Here is a 22,557-nt window from a genome sequence, read left to right as displayed (position 1 = left end):
GGAAAGGGGCAACCGCAGGGCGCACGCGGGGCCGAGAGGGGGCGCCGCCGGGTCAGAGCAGGGGGCGGGGGAGAGGCCAGAGGTGGAGCCGGCGGGGCCTGGGTGGAGGGCGGAGCCAGAGCAGGAGGGAAGGGCGGGGCCTGGGCGGGGCCGGGGCGGAGGGAGAAGAGTGGATCCTAGACTGCACCAGAACGGAGGGGCCGGGGAGGGACCGGGACGGGGACGGGGACGGGGACGGGGGCGGGGGCGGGGGGCTGGAGCAATTCAAAGTCACCCCGAAGAGCGGGCACGGTGCTAGGCGTGGTAGGGATCGCGGCAGTAAAAGGACACTAAAGAGGGAGAGTCCAGGTGGGCGTAGGTCCACTCTCCGGGGTCCTAGTCTGTAGGGAGTGAGCACCTGGCGGTGGAAAGGGTCCTGAGACGCACCCAGTCGGTGTGGTGCTGGGTTCCTATCCTGGTGGTTGGGGATTCGGTTAATCCGCTAACGAGTTGAGGAGTCAGATTACACTCCTTACAAATTTTGTATTTAAAGTCGTCACCTACTCTAGTCTAGACCCTGACGGTCCTGCCCTGCTGGGCCCTATATGAGTCTTCTCCCTCCTGTCCACCTTCCTGCCTCCAGCCTCCGCACCCCACTCAGTTCCCTCCCCACAGCCGCCCCTGGTACCTTCCCACCTTTGAGTCTTTGTGCTGTTCCTCTGTAGAAATGCCACCTTTGGGGGAAGTTTCGGACCTATGCAGCCTATTAATTCTCAGACTACACAATTTACTCTTCTATCTTAGCACTTACCACAGTGTCACTGATACTTCAATTCGCTCAGCCACTCAGACTTTGAGGAAACATTTATTGAGTGCTTACTATGTGCCAAGGAGAATCAATATTGAGCACAAACACAGGAGTCCTGCCTTCAGGAAGCTTACAGTCTAGTGGGGGAGGCAGAGATTAACCAAATAATCACATAAAGAAATAACACATTAGAGAGGTGCCTGGCACCTTGCAGGCCTTCTGCAGGTACCTGGTGAAGGAACACAGCTGTGATCAGTGCTATGAAAGAGGTATGCCAGGTGGGGTGCTTCCCTAAGGAGGAGATGTGAAGGAGGAACAGGAGTTGACAGGTGAATTGGGGAGGAAGAGCACTCCAGATGAGCAAGTTCCTGGGGTAGGAAGAAGTGTGGCAGATAGGAAGACATAGAGGCCAGTGTGACTGGAGCGAGTGACAGAGACACAGTTCAAAGTGAGGCTGGAGAGATGGACAGGCCAAGCCAGCAGGGCCTTTAAGGCCTTCGAAAGTTTTGACTCTGGCCCAAGAGCAAAGCGGAACTCATGAAGACTTTCAGGCAGGGAGTAACCTAACCAGCTTGTATTTTGAGCAGCGGTTGGAGCGGTAACCAGTTAATGCAGGGAGGCCAGTTAGGAGGCTATTGCTTGCGTTCATTGGGTTTGGGCTGCCTCCTGACTAAATGGTAAGTGCCATAGCAGGGCCTGTGCCTGAGACCACACACACACACACACACACACACACACACACACAGAAAAGGTACCCAATACGCATTTTTAAAATCAGTCTGAAACCAGAGTCATCCAGCAACACTCAGCCCACCAAATTATGTATACAGGACCCTAAGGGCCTTGTGGAGCAGTGGGCTGGAGAAAGGGGACCAGGCATCCTGTTGACCAGCATCTTCCGTGATGGAAACAGAGTTGGGCTCCCATCTCTCCATTCACTTCCTTCATTAAATGTGTTCACATTCACGGCCTACTGGTCCACACCCTGCTCCTGGCAGGATACACTAGGCTCTGTCCCCAGCCTTGGGCAGCAAGGTCCACGTATGCTGGCCTCTGCCACACCATCTTGGCTCCTCAACGGTCCTGGCGCCGAAGTGGGGGTGATGGGGGATGCCGTACTGGAGGCAAGTCATAGTGTCCAGGGATGTGGCTGTTCTTGGGTGAGTCATAGTGGCCAGGGGGCAGTCCTGGAGGCAGTGGGGGCTGGGAGCCCACAGAGTCTCGGTCTGGAGACAGAGGGAACAGGACGAGAGGGAGGTGGCTCCTCCCCTTCCCACCGCTCTCCTCCCCTCTCCAGCTTCTTCTGCCCACAAGAAGTGGATGGTGCCTGTGCCGCTCTCAGCAAAAGCCCTCAGCTGCCAGTGGGGAAGGCCACCTCAGCCTGCCCACCTCACAGGATATGAGGACACTTTGTCACCTGCCTTGTTCCCCACTTTTCTGTGCACCAACTCCACCACTCAGGTGCTATACAACCACCATTTCAAACCCTCAGCCTGCAAGGTACGAACACCACTCTATTCTACACATGAGGAAACAGGCTCTGACAGGTCATGTGACTTCCCTGACATCAGGCCTAGTTTGAGCCCAAGTCTGACCCCAAAGGCCTTGCCCTTGCTGCCACATCATGCTGCCTCCTTACCCACTCCCTCTGTCCCTTCTCTCTACTTCCCTGTCCTAGTTCTCTCTAGCCCCTGCCCCAGTGGAGAGGGAGGGCTCACCATGGATCAGGGGGCTGGGCTGCTCATAGGTACCACTGTCTCTCTGTGACTGAGGGTCCCGCCGCCTCTGGCTGTCCCGGAGCTGACAAGGCTGCCTGGGGGGCGATCCTGAGGGTGGGCCTTTCATCTCCACATAGCTGCTCTCCCGGGGCCCCCCTAGCAGGCTAGGCAAGTCCCGGATGGTGGCATAAGGGTTCTCACTGCTCAGGGAAGCCACGCTGGTGCCCAACCCCTCTTCAGAGATGGGCCCTAAGGACAGAGGAAAGAAGTCAGGCTCAATGGAGACATGTGCTCCTTAACCCCAGCCCAGCCCCCTCCCTCACTGCCCATACCTTTATTATAGAACGGACCAGGGCCATTACTGTTGCTGCAGCTGTAGCTGTAGCTGCGGTCCAGGCGGCTGCTACCTGGGAAGGAGGAGGCAACTTGTAATCAGACCCTGTTCCCCTCCCCAAGTTCCTCCTCCTCTAGAACTGGGGCCCAGAGACACCTTCTTCAGATGCACACACTCAGATGGAACAGGATGCTGGACTGCACATATCCATCCTCACCAGAGCCACGACCTCCAGCCACCTACCCCTGTCTAGAGGCCCTGAAGGGGGCTCCCGGCGATGCTTCCAGTCAGCAGGCAAGGTGGTGTGGTTATCATGCCCGTGGGCTCCACCTGGATGCTCAGGGGCCTGGAGGCTGGCAAAGAGCTGACTGCCTGGAACCTGCTATGGGGTGATGCAGTGGGAAGAGCAACATGCAAGGACAGGCTTTCCAGAGAACCCGTTCTGCACCCACCCCTCCTCAGCATCCCTTCCCCCAGTGCTGACCTTGTTAGGGGGTGGGGGATTAGGAGAGCACTGCGACAGGGTGTGGTAGCTGGGATTGGAGTAGTAGTGACTGTAGCTCGGAGGGACATCTGCATGACAGACACAGGCACAGGGTGAGCTCAGAAACTGGCTCAAGAGAGTTGTTCAGCCCCAGGAGGTCAGCAATTTGGCCTCCCTCACCTGCCTTCCTTCCTTCTCCCCACGTCCCATCTTCCCATGGGGTCATGCCCAGCAGCCCACCCACCCTTGTGCCTATGAGCCAGCCACTCATTTGAGCCCCATGCCGCCATGCCAGCTCACCTGGCATGACATACTCAGAGCTGTCCAGTCGCCCGCCGCTGTAGGCCACTGCCAGGTGTTGGTGTTCCTTGCCTTTTTGCCAATAGCGGTAGCCAATGAATAATGCCACTAGGGCCACGACAAGGGACCCCAGCACTGCGATGCCAATCAGTGTGCCCAGCGAGTTATAGGCCACTGGAGAGGTAGGCATCATGGTGAACGGCTCCTGGCTTCCTGTGTAGGAAGGGGCAGTGATTTGGGATGGCATCTTGGCTCTGCAGGTGAGCTTGGGGTACATTCATGAGAGAGGTGCCCAGAAGGGACAGGTGGTATGAGGGGCCTAGGTGCTAGTTCCCTGGAGACAGTGGAGTAGTGGGGAGCAGCTAAAGAACTCACCGATCCTGCAGGTTGCACCACTGTGCCCTGGGGGACACACACAGGCTCCAGTCTCTGGGTGGCACCTCTCTCCAGGACCACACTGGCATGACTGGGAGCAGTTGGCCCCAAACATGCCTGGAGGGCAGCCTGGGGAGAGAACGAAAGCGGCAGGCAGGGATCAGAGGAGCCAGGAAACTGTAGTCTCCTCTTTGGGTGAGGCCTATGTTGGGGGGAGGAACATGGGATTCCCCTTCTGTTGGTACCTTCCAAGCAGTGGTATCCAGTCCAGCCTGGGGGGCAGAAACAGCTCCCGTCTTGTGGGTGGCAGGTCCCACCATGGCGACATTGACAGAGCTGGGCACAGTTGGCTCCCCAGTGTCCTGGGGAACATGCTACAGGACACAAGGAGCCTGTCTGGCAGGGTGGAGCCAGCTCCTCCTGTATGAACTTTCAGCCCCCAGCATCGCTGAAATCTTTAGCTCAGCTTTGGTCTCCCTGGGGGCACCATGGCTTTGAACAGTATCTGCACACCAGTGACTCACTAATGCTTATCTCCAGCCCCATCTCTCCCCCAGACCCTCCTGCCCATCTATCTGCCTACACAACTTCTGCACTTGGCTACCTAATAGCCTTTTCAATATAATGTATCCTGTGCCAGACAACCAGAGGCTTCCAAACCAGCTGGATTGCTAGCTCTAGACTTTAAAAATAAATAAATAAATAAGAAAGAAGTAAACAGCCATCCTATGCTCTAACATTATTCTTGTGTCTGACACTAGCAACTAATCTAATAGTAGGTGTTGCTGAATTCTATGGAAAAACTCTTCACAAAGATCACTTTCGTCTTTCCCTGCTGGTAAGCTTAAATCCAGCCATTTTCATAGTAACAGCCTCTCATTTCCACTTTTCAAAATTTGCTTTACTCAGTTTTTTGGACTAATCTCTTCCATAACCTTCTTTATATATTTATGTGAAAAGAGGTCACATATAAATAAGTAAAAATAAATTGAAAAATGCAAAAGAAAAGAGAAAGAACAGGTCCAAAATTGAGCTTATGATCTCCCCTGATCCCAAAAACATATTGCTCTTCCCAAGCTTCCCATGCAGAAGGGCAGGGAATATTTTTTTTCTGACCTGTTCATTGCTGCACCCTCAGCACCTAGATCAGTACCCAGCATGTAGGTGATGCCCAGAAATATTTGTTTATATTGTTAATATAAATGACTGAATCAAGGTGAGTCCAAGGCTTTTATCCTCAGGAGCAGAGGACCAGAGGCCTCTGTCTGCAGCCCACCCTCTCAGCATGCACAAGCACTCAGACACACAAGCCACCACATACGTTGGGAGCAGTCAGGGCCTGTCCAGCCAGCCAGGCAGTAGCAGGTCCCATCCGAGGGGTGGCAGGAGGAATGGTTAGCACACTTGCAGGGCACACAGCGTTTGCCATAGCGGCCAGGCTGGCAGGCTGGAGGAAAGTGGTTCATGGTTATTGGGGTATGGGCCAACCCTCAATCCACCCTTGACCCCACTATCTCCCTCCCTTCTTCTCACTGTAGTATCTGGCCTAAAGATCAGAGTCAGAGGGAGAGACCAAGAGGGGTTGAGTGGGGACTTCTGGCATCTGACACTGCACTACACCCTACTGCTGGCAGACAGATTTTGGGGGGGGATGGTAGGAAGCCTCACATCTTTGGCAGAAGGGGCCCCGGAATCCAGGTGCACACACACAATTGCCATTCTCAGGGAGGCAGGTGCCCCCATTTTTGCAGGTGCAGGTGTTGCTGCAGTTGGCTCCCCAGAAGCCCTCAGCGCAGGGCAGGTGGCAGCGGGTGCCTGTTGGGGAGAGAGGTAGGGTGTGTCTGGCCTGGCTCTCTCCTGTCCCATGAGGACTGTTCTGGACACGTCCTGTGGGATGCATCCCCCAACTCCACAGCAGGCCTGAGGCCTGGATACCTAGAATGCTCACCCATCCAGCCAGACTGGCACTGGCAGTGTCCATGAACAGGGTCACAGCCATCAGAGTGGTCACAGTCACAGCGACTGGCACAACCTTCACCAAACTGCCCCTTCTTGAAGAGGGAGTGGAGATTAGGGTAGGCCAGTCAGCTGGGGGAAGCCATGCCCTCCCCTCCCCCAGGCAAGCAGGCTCTTGAGCACTCACTGGGCAGGGCAGCTGGCAGTGGGCCCCGTGCCATCCAGGTGTGCAGGTACAGGCTCCAGTTTGGGGGCTACAGACTGCCTCATGGGCACACTGACAGCTGGCATTGCAACCAAAGCCCCAGGATCCAGGTGGGCAGGGCACAGAGCAGTTTCCACGCTGCCAACCTGGAGGAAAGGCCTTGTAGGTAGGCGTGGGGACCCAACTCCCCTCCTTTTTTTTCTTCTTTTTTTCTTTGCAGCTGTCCAGTACCCAGCCCCCTCCTGAGCAAGCACACTCTGGGTGTTGGCTGTGCCAGATTCTATGCTACGAGATGGGGATGAGAATTGGGGTACTCATGCCACCAAACAAGAGAAAAGTATATAAACTATTAGATGTGGGACGGAAGGCTAAGTGACTCCCAATGATGCACCACCCCATTTGGGTCTTCGTTGCCTCTTCTGCAAGATGAAGGAGGTCAGCAGCAAACCCAAATGCTTACAGAGTCCCCATCAGGTAACTAAATTAGTTATCCAGATCATGAGTAAGATAATAGGGAGTAGTTAGGACTGGAGACTGGAGGCTTGTTAAAGTTAATAGAGAGCTAGACAAACAAAACACAACGGTATCAGGATTCAGCCTAAAGGTTGTCAATGTGCCACCTCTGCTAGATCTCGGAGGTCCTTGCTGGCGCGGCCATTGTGTGTTTCTGTATGGTTGAGGGTGAGGAATGTTCACCGATGAGGTGCCTCTGGCCTGGTCCTTTAAGGACGAGTAGGATTTTTGCGGTTGAAGGCAAGCAAAGTGGATATTCCAGGAAGGAAATGGCCTGGATACTTTCCCACCGTCCAGCTGCTGCCCAGTAAGCTCCGCCCTTACCCTGCAGCCTCCTCCCTGCCCTTGGCCTGCCCCCACCCTTGCACCCTCCCTTCCCCTACGGCCTCGCCTCCCAAATCGCCCTTCCTGAGACCCCATCCATTACCTTCCTTGCAGATGCACGTGCCGTCGATGGGTGAGCAGGCGATGGCATTCTCGCATGAACAGCGTGCGGAGCAGTTGACCCCGTACGTGTCCGGGGGACAGCGGCTAGCGCAGTGAGGACCCTGAAAGCGGGTAGGCGGACTAGTGAGAGGGGCGGGCCGGCTCCTCGGCCTCTCCCCGGCCTCCTCGCCGTGGCGCGCGCCTCACCGTGTATCCCGGCGCGCACCGGCAGAGGCCGCTGTCGGCCTGGCAGACGCCGCCGTGCAGGCAGAGACAGTGCTCCTCGCAGCCGGGCCCGTGCGTGTCCTGCGGGCAGCTCTCGTTGCAGTGGAGGCCCGACCAGCCCGGCAGGCACGAGCACTCCCCGTTCATCGGGTGGCAGCTGTGGGCGGAGGCGGGGGTGCTGCATGGTCTGAGCTGGGAGCCGGGCATCGCCGGAGTAAGGGGGCCTCCAGGGAGGCTCGGCGCTGTTCCAAGAGCGGGGCTGGGCAAGTACGGGGACCCCAGACCCCTCCCCGCCCTCAAGGCCCCTCCGTTTTCCCTTCTGTGACATCTGTGCTGCCCTTGGATATGCTCCTGGCGTTTTTCGTGACTCCAGCGGCCACAGCCCCGAAGACCTCTCCCATTGGCCTCCTGACTCTTTGTCCACACGTCCCGCGACCCACCTGAGGGTGTGCTCGGGGTCGCAGGTGCAGGACGCCTGGCAGCTGAGGCCGTAGAGGCCGTCGGGGCAGAGGCGCTCAGTGCAGCGGTCCCCGGTGAAGCCGTGTTCGCACAGACACGCGCCGTTGATCGGGAAGCAGCTGGCGCCGGGGGCGCAGTCACACTTCTCGGCACAGTCCTGCCCAAAGCGGCCCACCGGGCACTCCTCGCGGCACCTGGGCGCCTAGCTGAGTGAGCCCACCTGCGCCCCACCTCCTTCGGGCCCGCCCCCCACCGCCCCCGCGCGCGCCACCACCACTCACCGATCCCCTATGTAGCCCGGAGTGCAGCGACACTCCCCAGTGAATCTGTCGCAGAGGCCTCTGTTGTGACAGCGACATTCCTGGGAGCAGTTGGGTCCGTGGAAGCCCTCTGGGCAGGGCAGGGAGCAGATGGTACCCTGTGGAGGCAAGAGGTCAACAGAGCCCCACACACCGAGCCCTTCCTCAAGGCCACAGGACCCCTTGACACCCCCATACCCTCAGAGCCCTCAAACCTCTCCAGAGCTTATAGATCCCACCCCCCTCACACACATCCTCCTCCAAGCCATTTAGAACCACCCACAGAATTCTCCGAGGCTCCCAACCTATACCCACAGGCCCCAGACTTCATACCATCCAGCCAGGTGGGCAGCTGCAGGAGCCCTGGGGGTCCTGGAGGACACCTCCGTTGTGGCAAGGATAGGTGCTGGGGCAGAAGAAGCCAGCAGTGCCCTGAGGACAGGACACATCACAGCTGCTGGACAGAGTGGGTGACGTCAGTGTGTAAACAAGCAGTACCTCCCTCCCCACTTGCCTCCAAGGGCTGGCCACCTGCACACAGGTCCTGCCCAGGAGGAAAGCCTGACCTTGGGACTCAGTGGTTCACACTGCCTCTGCCTGCTGGAGACTGCAGGAGTCAGAAAGCAAAGGTGTCCAGTACTGGAAGTGGCAGGGACAACACTCCAGCACCAGCAGGTGGGGAGAGCAGAGAACCAAAGGTGGCATGTCTGCTTCTCATGCGCCCTACACTCCACCTCCTCCTTTGCTCAGGTTGTCCCCTCTGGGGGAACACCTGTGCCTACTGTAGTTTTTCTGCCCTGGAGGGCTCCACTCTGGGAGCTCCTCCATGAAGCTTGATCCCTGATCTCCTCCTATAGGTGCACCTTCTCCCTCCTGTGACTCCTCAGCTCTCCCTGCACCCCGCCTTGCAACAGGGTTCTCTGGGTCCTGTCTCAGCCTCACTTTACAACATGCTTTCACACACATGCTATCTCATGTTATCTTCACAGTTACCTCTCCAGGTAGACAGTAATGTTCCCATTTTACAGGAGACAAGATCATGGGGACTCAATGATTTGCTTGAGGTCATTCAGCTGGTGAGTGGCAGAGCTGGGACTAAGCTCTTGGCCTCTTGACTCCATCTCCATGTTTGGGACCCTGTCTGAGTCCCCTCAAACCCCATGTATGTCTGTGTGGCCCTGTGTCTGCAACCTCATCAGTGTGTTGTTCCCCCCATTACGCACCTGGGCCCAGTTCTCTCTGGGGGGCAGAAGCAGGCTCCAGTCTGGGGATCACAGGGTGCCCCGTGGCACTGACAGCTGAACTGACAGGCAGGACCATAATGGCCAGGAAGGCAAGACTGAAGACAGTTTGGGGGCTGCAAGCCAGGGGGACAAGAACATACCCCACTCTTGGGATCACAGGAGCTGCTGTTGCCACAGCTGCAGGGCTTGTCACACTGTGGCCCCCACACTCCTGGGGCACACTCTGTGGGATAAGGAGAGTGGAAGGGAGTCACCAGGAGTCTAGCCCCTCCTCAGCCTCCAGTTAGTCCCTGTTTCTGTCTCTCATCCCCGAACACCCATTTTTACCAGTCCAGAAAAAGCAGCTGGCTACAATGGGATGCCAGTGGGTAACTGCCCTGGGGACCTAGGCATTTGTGCCCTGGTAAGGAGGCCACTCCCTGGGGTCACCAGATACTCACCACTGGAGCAGTCATTGCCCCGCCAGCCTGGCACACACTGGCACTGATTGGGCGCCACACAGCGGCCGTGGACACACTCCTGGTCACAGAGCGCTGGAGCAGAGATGGGTGTGAGAAGATGTGTCCACCCCTGTGAAACCTTACCCCATCTTCTTCCCATACCGGGGGCCTGGAGTTCAAGCATCAATATTGCCTCTAAGATGACGAAAGATTGAAGGGCAGCAACTCGGGCTCAGAACTTGACAAGACCCCAGCATTCTGGGTTCCCCAGCCCTTTTTTTGTGAAATTCTCTAAGCACTTGTTGGGAAAATGGGGTGGTCCTCAGGTGGGGGCTGGATGCAGATGCTGTCAGAGAGCTCGCAGGGGCTGCAGGTGTGATTGAGTCATTCTGGGGAGGAGTGGCTACCGGGGCTGGTGATGGGCTGGGGCTGAGGGCAGGGGGAGGGAGAAGAGGGCAGGCTCTAGCCTGGAGGGTTACAGGGTGCTGGGGGGCCTGTGGACAGAAGAGACCGGACAGCGACAAGTCAGGGACAGAGAGCAACAGAGAGACAGGGATAGGAAGAGACAAAGAGGGACCTAGACACCAAGCCCTGACAGAGAGACAGAGGCAGCCCAGAGACAGAATGAGAACTCTGAGACAGGCAGAGATACAGAGACAGAGACTGCTCAGGGATGTTGAGAGATGGGATGGGGGAAACATGGGCTCAGCTGCAGGTGGGCATGAAGTGGCAACTGAGAGGGAAGTGGGGACAAGGACAGGAGGAGGGGAAGGAGGGGGAGAAAAGCCCAAGAGGCAGAGGAGTAGCTCCACCCTGGTGGAGAAGGTGGGCTAAGCCCCGTTCCATTCAGTGGCACCAACCCTCCCCCTCCCTGTCCCCACACTGGACTCACGGACACAGGCCCCATTGCTCTCGTAGAAGCCACTGCAGCACCGCAGGCGCTGACGGTGGTCTGTCTTCACCACCTGACGGTACACGGTCCGGTAGACAACCCTGGGGAGGCCTGAAAGGTGACCCTCAGTCCTCCCCAGGGAGGCCCCTGGCTATCAACCTTCACATCAGTGAGGCACTGGGGGAGGCTGGCGGGGGAGGCACTGCTCAATCCTCTGGGCTAGGGGAGCATAGAGTGTCCACTCTTTACCCCCCACCCAACCACACACGCGCATAGAACACACTACAAGTGGATGCCCCAGACATGCATGCACGTATTCACACATGCATCCCATACACACGCACCCCACACAAACCACACACCATGCTAGGAATGAGTTCCTTGAGGCCAGAGGTTTCCTCTAAACTCTAAAGGTTCTGAGAAAAGAATGGCAGCATGGAGGGCCAGGGGCCAGGCTGAGGCAGCGACTCAGGTAGCCCATCTGTCCATGGAGGAGGAGGAGATACTCACAAGGGCTGGCGGCAGGTGTCAGGGCCCTCCCAGGGCCGGTCGCAGGGCTCTGAGGGAAGCAGGCTGAAGGGACGGGAGTGGGACTCCTTGGTGGTGGTGGTAAAGCTGCAAGACAGGGAACAGGATCAGGGGCCAATGGCTGGGAGAGGCCTGAGCTGGCACAGGGCATGGCAGGAATCAGGAGCCTGAAGGCTTGGCCACAGTCAGGCACCAACACCCCAACATGTGGGCTTACTTGCCCAAGCCTAGGATGGGACCCCATCCTGCCTCATCTCTCATCTGGAGGGCTCCACCCAGAATTGGAATGTTCCTGGGACACCCCCATCAGAACCCGCTTCTCACCCTGTTGGACCAGAGCCTTCTTTTTTTCTCTCCTCCACTCCGTATATGGGAAGATTGAGCTAAAACTGACTCCTGGGCCCAGCTGATGGAGATGGGTTGACACATTTCTGGCTAAATTCTGCCCCGGGGCTTGTTTCCCAGGACTGTCCTTTTGCTCCCCCTGGGCCAGCCCCTCTACCCGCTCCACAGTGAATGGCTCCCACCCTGCGCTCTGTCCTGCAGCCAGCCTCCCACAGGTACCAAGGGATGGGGGATAGAGAAAGGAGAGGGTCAGAGACAGGACAGAGACCAAGACAAGGTGAGAGATGGGGATGGAGTCAGAGGCAGCCCATTGAGGGGAGCAGAGACAGTAGAAACAGAAAAACAGGAGGGAGGGCAGAGACTGGAGAGAGGCTGGGAGGCAAGGGAAGGAACCAGGACTGGCAGCCCCAGTGGGGACAACCAGGGAGCTAGGTCACAGCAGGAGCCCTCTCACCTTTCCCAGAAGCTGCAAGCATTGGGATCATTGGGCTTGAGAGTTCCAGCCAGCCCCAGGCCCAGGGCCAGGAGAAAGAAGGGACGAAGAGGTGGCGACATTGCAGATGCCTGCAACAGGGCCAGGTGCAGAGCAGGTGAGGGGTGCTGCAGCCGGCAGCCTGGAGGACCATGTCTGCAGACATCTGAGCCATGGGCATGCAGAAGAGACGAGCCTCCTGCCTCTTGTCCTCTGGCCCCTTGCTTCCTGGGGCTCCAGCTCCCCCAGATTGTACTCTGAATAGACAGTGCACTTCCATGCCTGAGTCTTTGCCTGGAGCTTGCTCAGACACCCTCACCCTCATTGTTCACGTGGAGTACTCATCTTTCAAGGTCTATATAGCTCAAGTGCCACCCCTTCTCTGCTCTGCTCCCCACCCCCCAATGGCAGACTGCACCCACCCATTCCTTCTGGTGCCCCCCAGCACCATTCACCCACACACCACTGTTTTAGTGCCTGTTCTCTGACCATGACCTTCAGAGGCAAGAACCCAGTGCCCTTTATCTCTGAATCCACCACAAGCCCCGTCCCTACCCAGGGCACTTTGGTATTTGTACCAGGGTGTGAAGTGGAAATGCTGAGGGGAAGTTGTGAGGGAAGCAGATGGGCTCACTTAGAGCTTTCCAACAGTCAAAGCAGTTCAGTAACGGAATCAGCTACTTCGGGGGGGTGAGCTCCCCGTCACTGGGAATATGCATGCAGAAGCCAAAACCACCCTGATGAAATGTCAGGGGTTTCCTGCTATATGGGGTGGGAGTGGGGGTGGGTCCAGGTGACCTCCCAACCACTGGTGTGCTGGAGCCAGCTCACGTGGACTTGAGAGAGCCAGCTGTGCTCACACAGGCTTGAGAGACAGTGGGGTGAACTCCATGTTCAATGAGGTCACGTTAGTAGCCTGAAATCAGGCACAGAGAGCTTATGGACACCATAGAAATCAGCAAACACCACAACCCAAGGCCACCCGCAGCCCCCAGAACCCTTGCTAGCGCACTACTGCACCCGTCTCTAGGCGTTCCAACCTGGCCTCAGATTTAAGGGAAAGCTCCTGTCTCCCCACCTCCCACAGCCAGCCCATCAGCCATTTGGAAATGGGCTCCTCTCCATCTCCCCAACCCCTGGCCTCACCCAGTGGGTGGGAGGAGGGTCAGGACCTCAGCTGTGTCAGTTATCTCAGCTCCTGAGGTCAGGAGAGGTGAGCTCCCTGAGTGCCCGCCCCCACAGCCGGTTTCAGGTTCTGTGTTCCATATTTCTAAAACTTGCCCTGGCTCCCTGCTCTATGTCTCTCTGAGCGCCCACATCTGCTTACAATTTTTCTGAGAAGAGAGAAAGGTCGTGGTTGCTGGCCCCTTACCCCCCTGAGTATCTCTGGAATGCCTGCTGCCTGGCCCCACCCCACGCCCCCCACCCACACACTCTGCTTTCCCCCAGGTCTCAGAGTAAGATACACTCCCTAACTTATTAACCCCTTCTCACTCACTGTGTTCCACCCCCACCTTTAATCCCCCAGAAGTCAAATCTCCAGTCTCCACCCTCTCATCACACCCACCTCTCCTCCCCAGCCTTCCTCCCTCCATTGCAAACTTCTGCCCACCCCTTCCAGTCCCACAGAGCTGCCATGCCCCATCGTGGCTCCCCGGGGCAAACCTCTACCACTAGCCTTCTCTGTGCTTCCTCCCATCCATCCTTAGACCCCAAGTAACTCACCAGGTGGGCTTGAGGAACTCAGGTGAGCCAAAGATCAGGCAGCACAGCCCTGAGGTCTGGGAGGCCAGAGAATGTCCTGGGGGATCCCAGCGCTCAGGACATGGAGCCTGAAAACAGGAAACAGCCTGGCTAGGATGGGGGGCAGGCGGGGTGGGGAGCACGGTAGAGGTTGGGAGTGGGGGTGGCTCCATTCTCCCACCACCCTGAACACAGTGGGTGGGATGTGGGGGAAGGGGCAGGGCCAGAAGCCTCTTTCTGGTGGCTTGGATCCTGAGCTGACACTGTGGCCCACTCTGATGGGCGAGGCTCAATCAACCCTGTCCCCCAGAGCCAGGCCACAGGAGTACACTTCAGATGCTCCCTAAAGTCTGTCCCAGCACAACCCTCCCACATCACCCCCACACATCCCCACTCACAGTCGGCTCCTCCTCCCAACATCCCCAAGCAGTCCCCTCCCACCCCTGCCCTATTCTGCCCTCTTCCCAGGCCCAGGGCCCACCCCCAGGGCTGGCTCTGTCTGGTCCCAGGTGACCTCTCCGGCTCTCCCTCAAGCGTGCTTGGCAGCCAGGGCCATGGCAGGACCCTAAGCCTTCTACACATCTCCACCTCTTCTCTCTGTGTCCTCCATGCTCCCCTCTTCCTGGACGCCTGGCTCTAGCCCTGGCATGGGACCCCTGTCCTCAACTGGCACTCAGTCTGTCTCGAGCCAGGATCATCACCCTTCTCCCTGCGTGAGCCTCATCTCCTAAGCCACACAGGGGCTCCCCAGGCTTCCCCTTGAATCTATCCCCAGAGCCCTGGTGCAGTGAGGCTGACAAAACCAGGAAGGATTTGAGTTGAGGCACAAGGAGGAGGTACCATGTAGGTTGATCTGTGGAGCCCAAAGTCCTTCTTCCCATTCACATCAGCAGCGCCCCCTTCCCCCGACCCGGAGTAATAGAGTGTCCCTGTCACCTCCTCCTAAGCAACTTCTAGAGGAAATGGTTCACCTGGGGGCTTTGAGATGGATAGAGGAGCATGAGGAGGGGTTGGCTCCAATCCCCCACTCTGGCTGGCCAGGAGACTAGCTGGCTGGAGGGGTGGGTAGGTCTGTTTTCCCAGAGGCCCTCTGGGTAGGGCTGAAGTGTGGAGGAGGCATCAGCTCGTCAGTCCAGGGGCAGGAAGCCAGGGTGGGGTCAGGGGAGACCAGTGGGTGGTCGGTCAGGAGGAGAGAGATGGGATGGTGCTCCTGACAGGGAAAGGAAGGGTTAGGCCTGACCATTCTCAGCCCCTGAGGAGGGAACACAGGCCAGATCAGGAGGCCAGAGCCCCAGCTTAGCCTCTGGAATTGTTGCTGCCTGAGACTTTGTCTCTGAGAGTGTAGGGCACCTGAGGCCCTGGCCCATGCTCCCAGCAGCATTGGGCCCCAGGTATTTACACATACCCATCAAGGGATTTAAATCAAACAACTACTGGCTCCCTGCCCTGGGTGCCCACAGTGCACCCACTGAGGGCAGCCCCTGACCTCCCCCACTGCAGGCTCGCTTCTCCTCATACACAGGGCTCCTTCCCTTCCCCTACCCACCCTCCATCCTCTAAGCATGTGGTTTGAGGGACCCAAACACCTTCCCGCACAACAAGAATAACAATGTGACCCCCATGTATCACTTACTGTGTTGGGACAGGCAGGGAGCTGAGTGATTTACACAGATCATCTCACTTAAAGCTTACATTAAGCCAGTGCAGCAGGTGTTATTGTCTACTTTACAGATGAGGAAACAGGCACAGAGAGGGTAAGAAAGCTGCCCAAGGCCACAGCCAGTAGTGTTGGAGCTGGGATCCAAACCCAAGCTGCTGGCAGAGGACTCCCCATGGTTCCAGACTTTCCCGAGCCCAGACAGGAATTCCAGGACTTTGCATCTTCTTTCTAAGAGCCTCAGTGAGAGCTGGCAGGGGGTTGAGCAGAAGGGGTTGGGAGTGGGGGCTGCACAAGAACATGATCAGAGGCGTGGGAACCAAGATGTGTTTACAGTCAAGAATGAGCTGACACATCTCTCTCCTCCACCTCAAGATGCAAATCAGCTGGGCTCCTGGCCAGGCCCTGGAGTCCCGCCTGCATGGGCCCCCAGCATCCCTGCCCTCCAAGCCTCCAAGCTCACACGGGGCCCAACAGAGCTCACTCTCCCTGCTCTTCTCTGAGCTTGTCCTGGCTCCGTCTGGTGGGGATCCCCCTCTACCCTCACTGGGCCCCAGCCATCCCAAGAGGAGAAAATTAGTCTGGGGTCTTTGGAAGTGGGGAGGGGGTAGAGTTCATGGTAGACAGGAGAGGATCTATTTCTATAGAAAGCAAAGAGCAAGAGTGGGGCTGATGGAAGTGAGACAGCAGGACGGACTTCCCACCAGCTACCGTCCAGCTTCTCTGAGAAGTGGTGTAGCATAGGATAACCCCTGAGCTCCACAGCCCACTCCCACCTGAGTTCAAACCTGGGTGTGAATCCCAGCTCTCAGTTCCCTCCTCTATAAAATGGGGATGATAGTAGCACTTCCTTGGTAGGGTTGTTGTGCAGATTAAATGAGTTAATGTAGATAAAATGCTTAAAGCCAGTACATAATATGCTCCATGACAACCTCCTCAGTCCCAGTCTTCCTGAACCCAATATGGCCCCTTCCCCCCGCCCCTTGGAACTGTCATGCCCTTGGGGTGTTCATTCCAGGAAAAACTGTTTCTTATTTTCTCTGAAGAACCCCCAGGATGATCCGGGAATGGTAACGGGGCCTCAAATGCTGACAGAGAGAAAGGAAGTGGGGGTGGGAGGGGGCCAGGCTCCCCCGAGAACCTGATCCCCCAGAACGACGGGCGGCCTGCCGGGCGCATCTTCACGCCGGAGGCAGCTGACAAGGCAGGACGCCTGGGTTCTGCTTCTCCCAACCTCAGCCTGAGCCCCAGCTCCAGCTCCTTCTTGCTTCTCCTCCTTCTCCTCCTTCTCTCCGTCCTCACACTCCCCTCATCCTCCTCTTCTTCCTCCCCCTCCTTCTTTTTTTCTTCTCTTTCCCCTTTTCATTTTGGAGTCCAAAGGTTCTAGTCCTGTCTCTGTCACTTACAAGCTGTGTGACCTCAGTTACATCGCTTGAGCCCTCTGAGCCTCTATCTCCTCATCTGTAAAGTGGGAGAACACCCCCACCTCTCCCAGGGTTCAGCAAGGGTTGGAACCGCTAGTTCCAGTGACCACTCTAGAAGAGAGCCTCCGACTACAGCCTGCTCAGTGGATGTGCGTTGGTGTAGAAACAAAATCCCCCCCCGTTTGGCTCTGTCTTTTCCTTTCTGACTTTTGGCTTATTCTTCATCAGAAACTCTCTGCTATCTGCCTTTTTCCCCCCTTCCCTTCCTCCATCATTTTCTTGGTCTCCATCTCTCTGCCTCTCTCCTTCCTTTTCTATATCAAGGCTGCCATGCACAGTCATGCAGTATATTCACTGTACAAGGGCATTCACCTTCAAGTGGGGGGAGCGGACGCTGAACTCCAGCCGTGACCCACTCACCAAGCCATGCATCTAAGCTTGGTGCTAAGATTGTTTTGCCCTGTATCTCTCTTGTCTTTCTGTCTCTCTCCCTGTCTCTAGGTCTGTCTGTGTGTCCTTTCCTAACCTATCTTTGCCATGGAGACAGGATCACTGAGTTCTTTCCACTCAGCAGTGAGATCCCGGTCCGAAGACTCTTCCCCTCCCCACACAGGGAGCTCCACCAACAGCCTCCTCTGCTCCACGTGCCACACAGAGCACACGTGTAAACATTTGCACACACAAGCACAGAGCCCCTCCTACATCCAGCCAAGCCAGGCACTCAGCACACCAGGGATGCCTGCTGGATGGAGGAACAGGAAGCCTGCGTGTGCTCCAGAGGCTGAGAGGGAAGGGGGCAGGGGTGAGGGGCCAGCCTTGTGTTCTCTGTGGCTCAGGAAACAGAAGCTAGAGAGTCCTAGGCCCAACCTGTTTTCTCATTAGGAAATGGGGAAACTGTAGGGATTCTGATTCACCAAACATCTACTACACACCTACTGGAGGCTGGCCCCAGTGCCAGTCCCAACCCTCGCCACCACCGTGTAACGTGCTAGTGATTGTTATCCCCGTTTCACAAGGAGTCAATGGAGGGTCTCAGGTAAAATGACTTGTCCAAGGGCCATCTGGCTGCCAGAGGCAATAGTGGGATTAGAATCTGCTTAAAAAAAAAAAAAATCTGTTTCAAAGGACAAAGCAGTGAGTGGAGGTTACCCCTAGGGTGACACAGGCTAAGGAGCATCTCCCTCCCTGGCCCACCCTGCTCATTGTCACCCCTAGATTACCTTCAGGAAGTACAGCTCTGCTCTGGCCACTGCCCCTCTCTAGCACCCTTTGTGGCTCCCCACACCACAGGAAAGGCCACCCAGGGGCCAGGCCCACCAGGTGTCCAGCCTCACAGCTCCTGTGCTCCCATCACGCTGGACAGCCTGCTGCCTCCACAGGCCTTTCACCACACAGCAACCTCTGCACAGACCACCCACCTCTGGAATGCCCAGGTCCAAGCCAGCCTCTTCCAGGAAGCCCCTCAGTGGCTCCAGCCTCACCCGTTTCTCCCCGCCCTCAGGGCTTTCCTACAGGTTCTTAGCACAGTTACCATGGACCCTCACAGGACACCTGGGTTGTTCTTCTCCCCCAACCCTGCCCTCCCTGAGGCTGGCTGTAAACTGGACATGGGTCAGTTGCCAGAGGCCCGACACTGCCCAAAGCCCCAGCCAAAGCCTTGGCACCCATGTCTCTTCTCTGAGAGCAAGTGGAACTAACCCAGGCCAGTCCAGGAGTTCACAGCTGCTGGTACACCTCACGTCTGAAGGGCTGATTAAGCCGATGGATCCCCTACCTATGACTGCTTGTTTGTGAGCCTGGTTTCCCCACATGGCTGGAACCCCTAAATCTTATTCCTCTCCAATGCTCTATTGGGAGACCTAGTGCCTCCAGATGTTTGCCCACAGCTCCCCTCCTAGGAGCCACTACGTTTCATTATCGTCTGTGCTCCAGACTGGCCTGGAGCTCCATAGGGGCAGGGCATGTCTCTTGCCTGCCTTGCCACTGCATCCCTGGCACCGCCAGCACCTACATCCAGGGCACCTGGCACTCGCTCGGCAGGCAGTAACTAAAGATTTGTGTGGAGTTGATGAACTGATAGACTCTGAAATCTTTTCTGACTCCAGTAAGCCTCACCCTTATTTTGTAGGGAATGGGGGAGAGGGAGAGATGTTTGGAAACTGTGGCTCCTCCCTGGCTCACCTGACAACAAAACTGGGCACTCGTCCCAGGGCCCTCAAAACACAATGAGGTGTGTCACTGGTGAGGTGACGGAAGGTGGAATTCAGAAGAAACTTCCCAACGTTACAGGCTCCAGACTGTCCTCCTGACCCCTGGCAGGAATTCCTCAGGGCCGTTCTCCAAGTTCCTACAGCATGAGTGCATGGCAAGGCAAGGCACTGAGTCACCCCGGGCGTGGAGGGGCACGCATGGCCTGAGTCCTCATCCTATGCCTCCCAGCCCGGGGACAGCTCCCCCTCACTGTCCACTTCACACACTTCCTCCTCAATAGAGGGACTGGGCCCAGGTCGGAGGCAGAAGCAGGAGAGCATGAGCACGATCGCCCACCAGCACGTGGGTGGGCGCTGGGGCATGGTCCACCCACCAGCCGTTTCTCTCTGGACCTCCATCTTGCTACATGTGGGTGCTCTAATGCTAATTACACGCCTTGTTAAATGTGTATTAGATCCTTTCTTTTAGTTCTTTCAGCAATCCTATAAAGGAGGTGCAATTATGCCTCCCATTTTATGGATGAAGAAATATCCCAGCAAGGTTAAGTAATTTGCCACAGGCCACACAGCCAACCCAAGGCAGAGCAGGGTTTGTAGGAGGTCTGTCAGGCTCCAAAGACTGTGCTGCCCTTTTGTCTTTCTACCCCCGTGGTTTCCCTGTGGTCTTCTGATTCTCTGTCTCTCCCTCTGTCTGCACCTCCTTTTTGTTCTATGTCTAGGTGTCTGCTCTGTTTGCCTACGTCTGCCTTTCTCCTTCTGGGCCTCATTTCGATGAGCCTCTATGCCTCTGCCTGTGTCTGTACATCTGTCGATCTCTGTTTTAATATTTATGTCTCTTTCTATCTCTGTCTTTGTTATTCTCTCTCTCCGTCCCTGTCTTCTCTTCCCCTTCCTGCTGGCTTCTCCCCCATAGGATAGATGCCAGGAGCCAACACCCTCCCTGTAGCTAGGATGGGTCCTGGGAGGCCTCTTTCTCAAGGCTTCCAAGGCTACTCAGAGGAGAGGCTGGGGAGTGCTGTGGTGGAGACCCTGCCTGGCCTCAGCCCCTCCCCAGTTGGGTGGGGGGAGGCTGACAGCAGCCCAGTGACCTCTATCTCTCTCCAGGTTTCCGACTGGTGGAGGGGAATGCCTAGGGAACGAGTTTCCTCTTCTGGGAGAGTCTGATAGGGAATGTTGGCAGTGGGGAGGACAGATGCCAACCCTCAGCTTCACCTCCCAGAGGAGACAGAGGCCAGACCGGCTGACCCAGCTCCTAGCAGCAGGTGGGGCAGCACCAACTGCAGTGGCAAATATGGTGGGCAGCCCTTGGGAGGCCTCAGAAGTGGGAGACAACAGCAGAGGAGAGACACAGACAGAAGACAGGAGAGTTGTCCCCACACCCTGGCTCACATGCACACACATAGGTACCATACCTTGGATTGGGTTGGGGTAGGGTTCAGAGAACAGCTCCCATCCCAAGGCGCAGCTTAGGCCAGGGTTGAGAGTTGACCCTTTGCTTGGTCCTGCCTGGAGCTGAGGCCTGGTTGAGCCTGGGAAACTCAGGGCAGCACAAGCTGTTCCCGTCCCCAGGGACTGGGGTCACAGCCCAGCCCCAAGAGAGGCTACTCAAAAGGCCAGAGCAGGGGAGCCAAGAGTCAATTAATGGAGGCTGGAAATGGGGTTGGGGGTGAAGGATGGCTTTGCTGGGGTCTGGGCTCCTGGGGCCTCAGCCCCTGGCCACCCCTCATAGACACACACCTGCCTGGCTGTTAGCACTACCTCAGATCATCGACCCAGAGAATTTCCTGAGGATCCAGATGGCTGAGACCTTGAACCAACTTCCTAGTCCTCATAACTGGTAAAACTGTGAAAGCCAGGGATCCACAACCTGGGTCCCTTTCCCTACACCCTCCCTGGTGAGAGAAGGGCCACACTGATAGTAAACACTGACCAGGCACTGCTCAGAGCAGAAGACATTTGCTCATCTAAGCTTCAGCTCACAACCCCATGAGGTAGACACTACATTTCATTATTCCCCTTTTAGAAATGAGAAGCTGAGGCACAAAGGTGAAGTCTCTTGACCAAAACCCCGCAGCTTGTAAGCTGTAGAGCGGAGATTCGAACCTAGGCAGCCTTGACTCCAGTGTCAATGGTCCTACCGTCGTCCACTCCCTTGAGCAAAGGAGAGACATCCTTCTCCCACCAGCCCCGAGAGGGAGCCAGCGGGATGGAGGCTGCCCCCGGACTCACGAAGTCCGCTTACAAGGCCCTTGGGAAGCAGCCTCATTGGCATTTCATTTACATGTTTTTTAACGATGGAAACCTTCGATCTGTCCCCGTTTGGCCCCTCTCCACTGCGCCCGCTTCCCCTCCTTCACGTCTCGTCTGTCCGTCTTTTTCCCCACTCCCCCCCGGGGGTCTCGAACCGCAGTCGGGGAGAGGCCCCGCGTCCGCACGCCCTTTCTTCGGGACAGGGTGGTCTCGGGGCCCACCACCGGGGCCTGCCAGGCCCGGGTCACTCACCTGCCTCGGGCCCTGTCTCTCCGCCGGCCTGGGGTGGGGACTGCTGGGGTCGGCGGGGAGGACTGGGCGGCGGAGGACCGGGCGAGGGTCCCTGCGTTGAGCCCCAGCCCGACTGCGGGAGCGGCGGGGAAGCCGAAGGCCGCGGATCGCGGGACGAGGAGGGGCGCGGAGGGGCGGGGGGCAGGAAGGGGGTGGGGACTCGGGCCCCTGCCAAGGCAGGAAGTTTTGACAAGGAAAACGGGAGCCGGGGGAGGAGAGATCCAGAGCGCCCAGGAGGGAAAATTGTGGTGGGGGTGGGATCACAGAGGCGGAGCGTGGGGCCGGAGCGGAGAGGGGACGACGCGGGGAGACAGCGCAGGGGCCCCGGCCCGAGTCCCTCCGCGGCTGTCCACTCGCTGTGTGGCTGGCCAGGAGTTACGCAACCTCTCATGCCTCAGCTTTCCTATCTGCAAAGTGGGGTTGTGGGGAGGAATCAATGAGATCATCTCGTCGGCCACCTTCCAGTCTGCGCAATCACCGTGATTTTATAAAACACCCAACCCGGGGAACGATCGCCGCATCCTAGTCTGGGAGAGGCGGACGGGGACAGGCCTCTGCTCTCCTCCCGCACAGTCCCCGCCTATACCCGTCCCCTCAGTCCCCGGGCCCTGGGCTTCTTCTGTCTACCGTCCCGCAGTCGGCTTCTGGGCTGACTGAGCCCGGCGCGGCTGCGCCACCTCGCGGCCAGCAGCCGCCTCCCTCAACCCCACCGCCCGCATACAGGACCTGGGCACCCTTCCCTAATCTGATTAACATTTGCTGTCATCATCTTTAGCCCTTCAGGTGTATTGCCTCATTTAATCCTTAAATCGAGTTTGGTTCCATCATCAGGCTCATTTACATATGATGACGGACTGCGGTTTAGGACAGTAGTTAAGTGGCAGAAGTAGCATTTTACAGGGCTCAGTCTCCAAACCACCGCATCACACAGCCAGCCACAGAGTAAACTACAATAGTTCAGAAAGAGCAAAGCAGGAACC

At 57.1% G+C, this 22,557-nt stretch overlaps 1 protein-coding gene across 1 annotated transcript; it reads right to left on the bottom strand.

Moving 5' to 3' along the window:
- Nucleotides 1-889: 889 nt before the first annotated feature.
- Nucleotides 890-21,638, bottom strand: PEAR1 (platelet endothelial aggregation receptor 1). Its single transcript, XM_063103727.1, has 24 exons — nt 21,539-21,638; nt 13,728-13,834; nt 11,985-12,094; nt 11,168-11,272; nt 10,658-10,758; nt 9,766-9,858; nt 9,305-9,548; nt 8,415-8,535; nt 8,064-8,200; nt 7,764-7,976; nt 7,306-7,480; nt 7,100-7,220; nt 6,142-6,305; nt 5,947-6,049; nt 5,667-5,813; nt 5,320-5,445; nt 4,244-4,372; nt 3,999-4,127; nt 3,624-3,836; nt 3,324-3,412; nt 3,083-3,218; nt 2,838-2,912; nt 2,506-2,754; nt 890-2,013 (listed from the first exon to the last, which is right to left on the bottom strand). The coding sequence occupies exons 3-24, from the start codon at nt 12,083-12,085 to the stop codon at nt 1,862-1,864; spliced, it is 3,123 nt and encodes a 1,040-aa protein (XP_062959797.1). The 5' UTR covers nt 12,086-12,094; nt 13,728-13,834; nt 21,539-21,638; the 3' UTR covers nt 890-1,861.
- Nucleotides 21,639-22,557: the final 919 nt, after the last annotated feature.

This window comes from Cynocephalus volans, chromosome 8 (assembly GCF_027409185.1).
Source record: "Cynocephalus volans isolate mCynVol1 chromosome 8, mCynVol1.pri, whole genome shotgun sequence".
In the NCBI taxonomy this organism is placed as follows: domain Eukaryota; kingdom Metazoa; phylum Chordata; class Mammalia; order Dermoptera; family Cynocephalidae; genus Cynocephalus; species Cynocephalus volans.
This window is presented reverse-complemented; position numbering and strand designations above follow the sequence as displayed.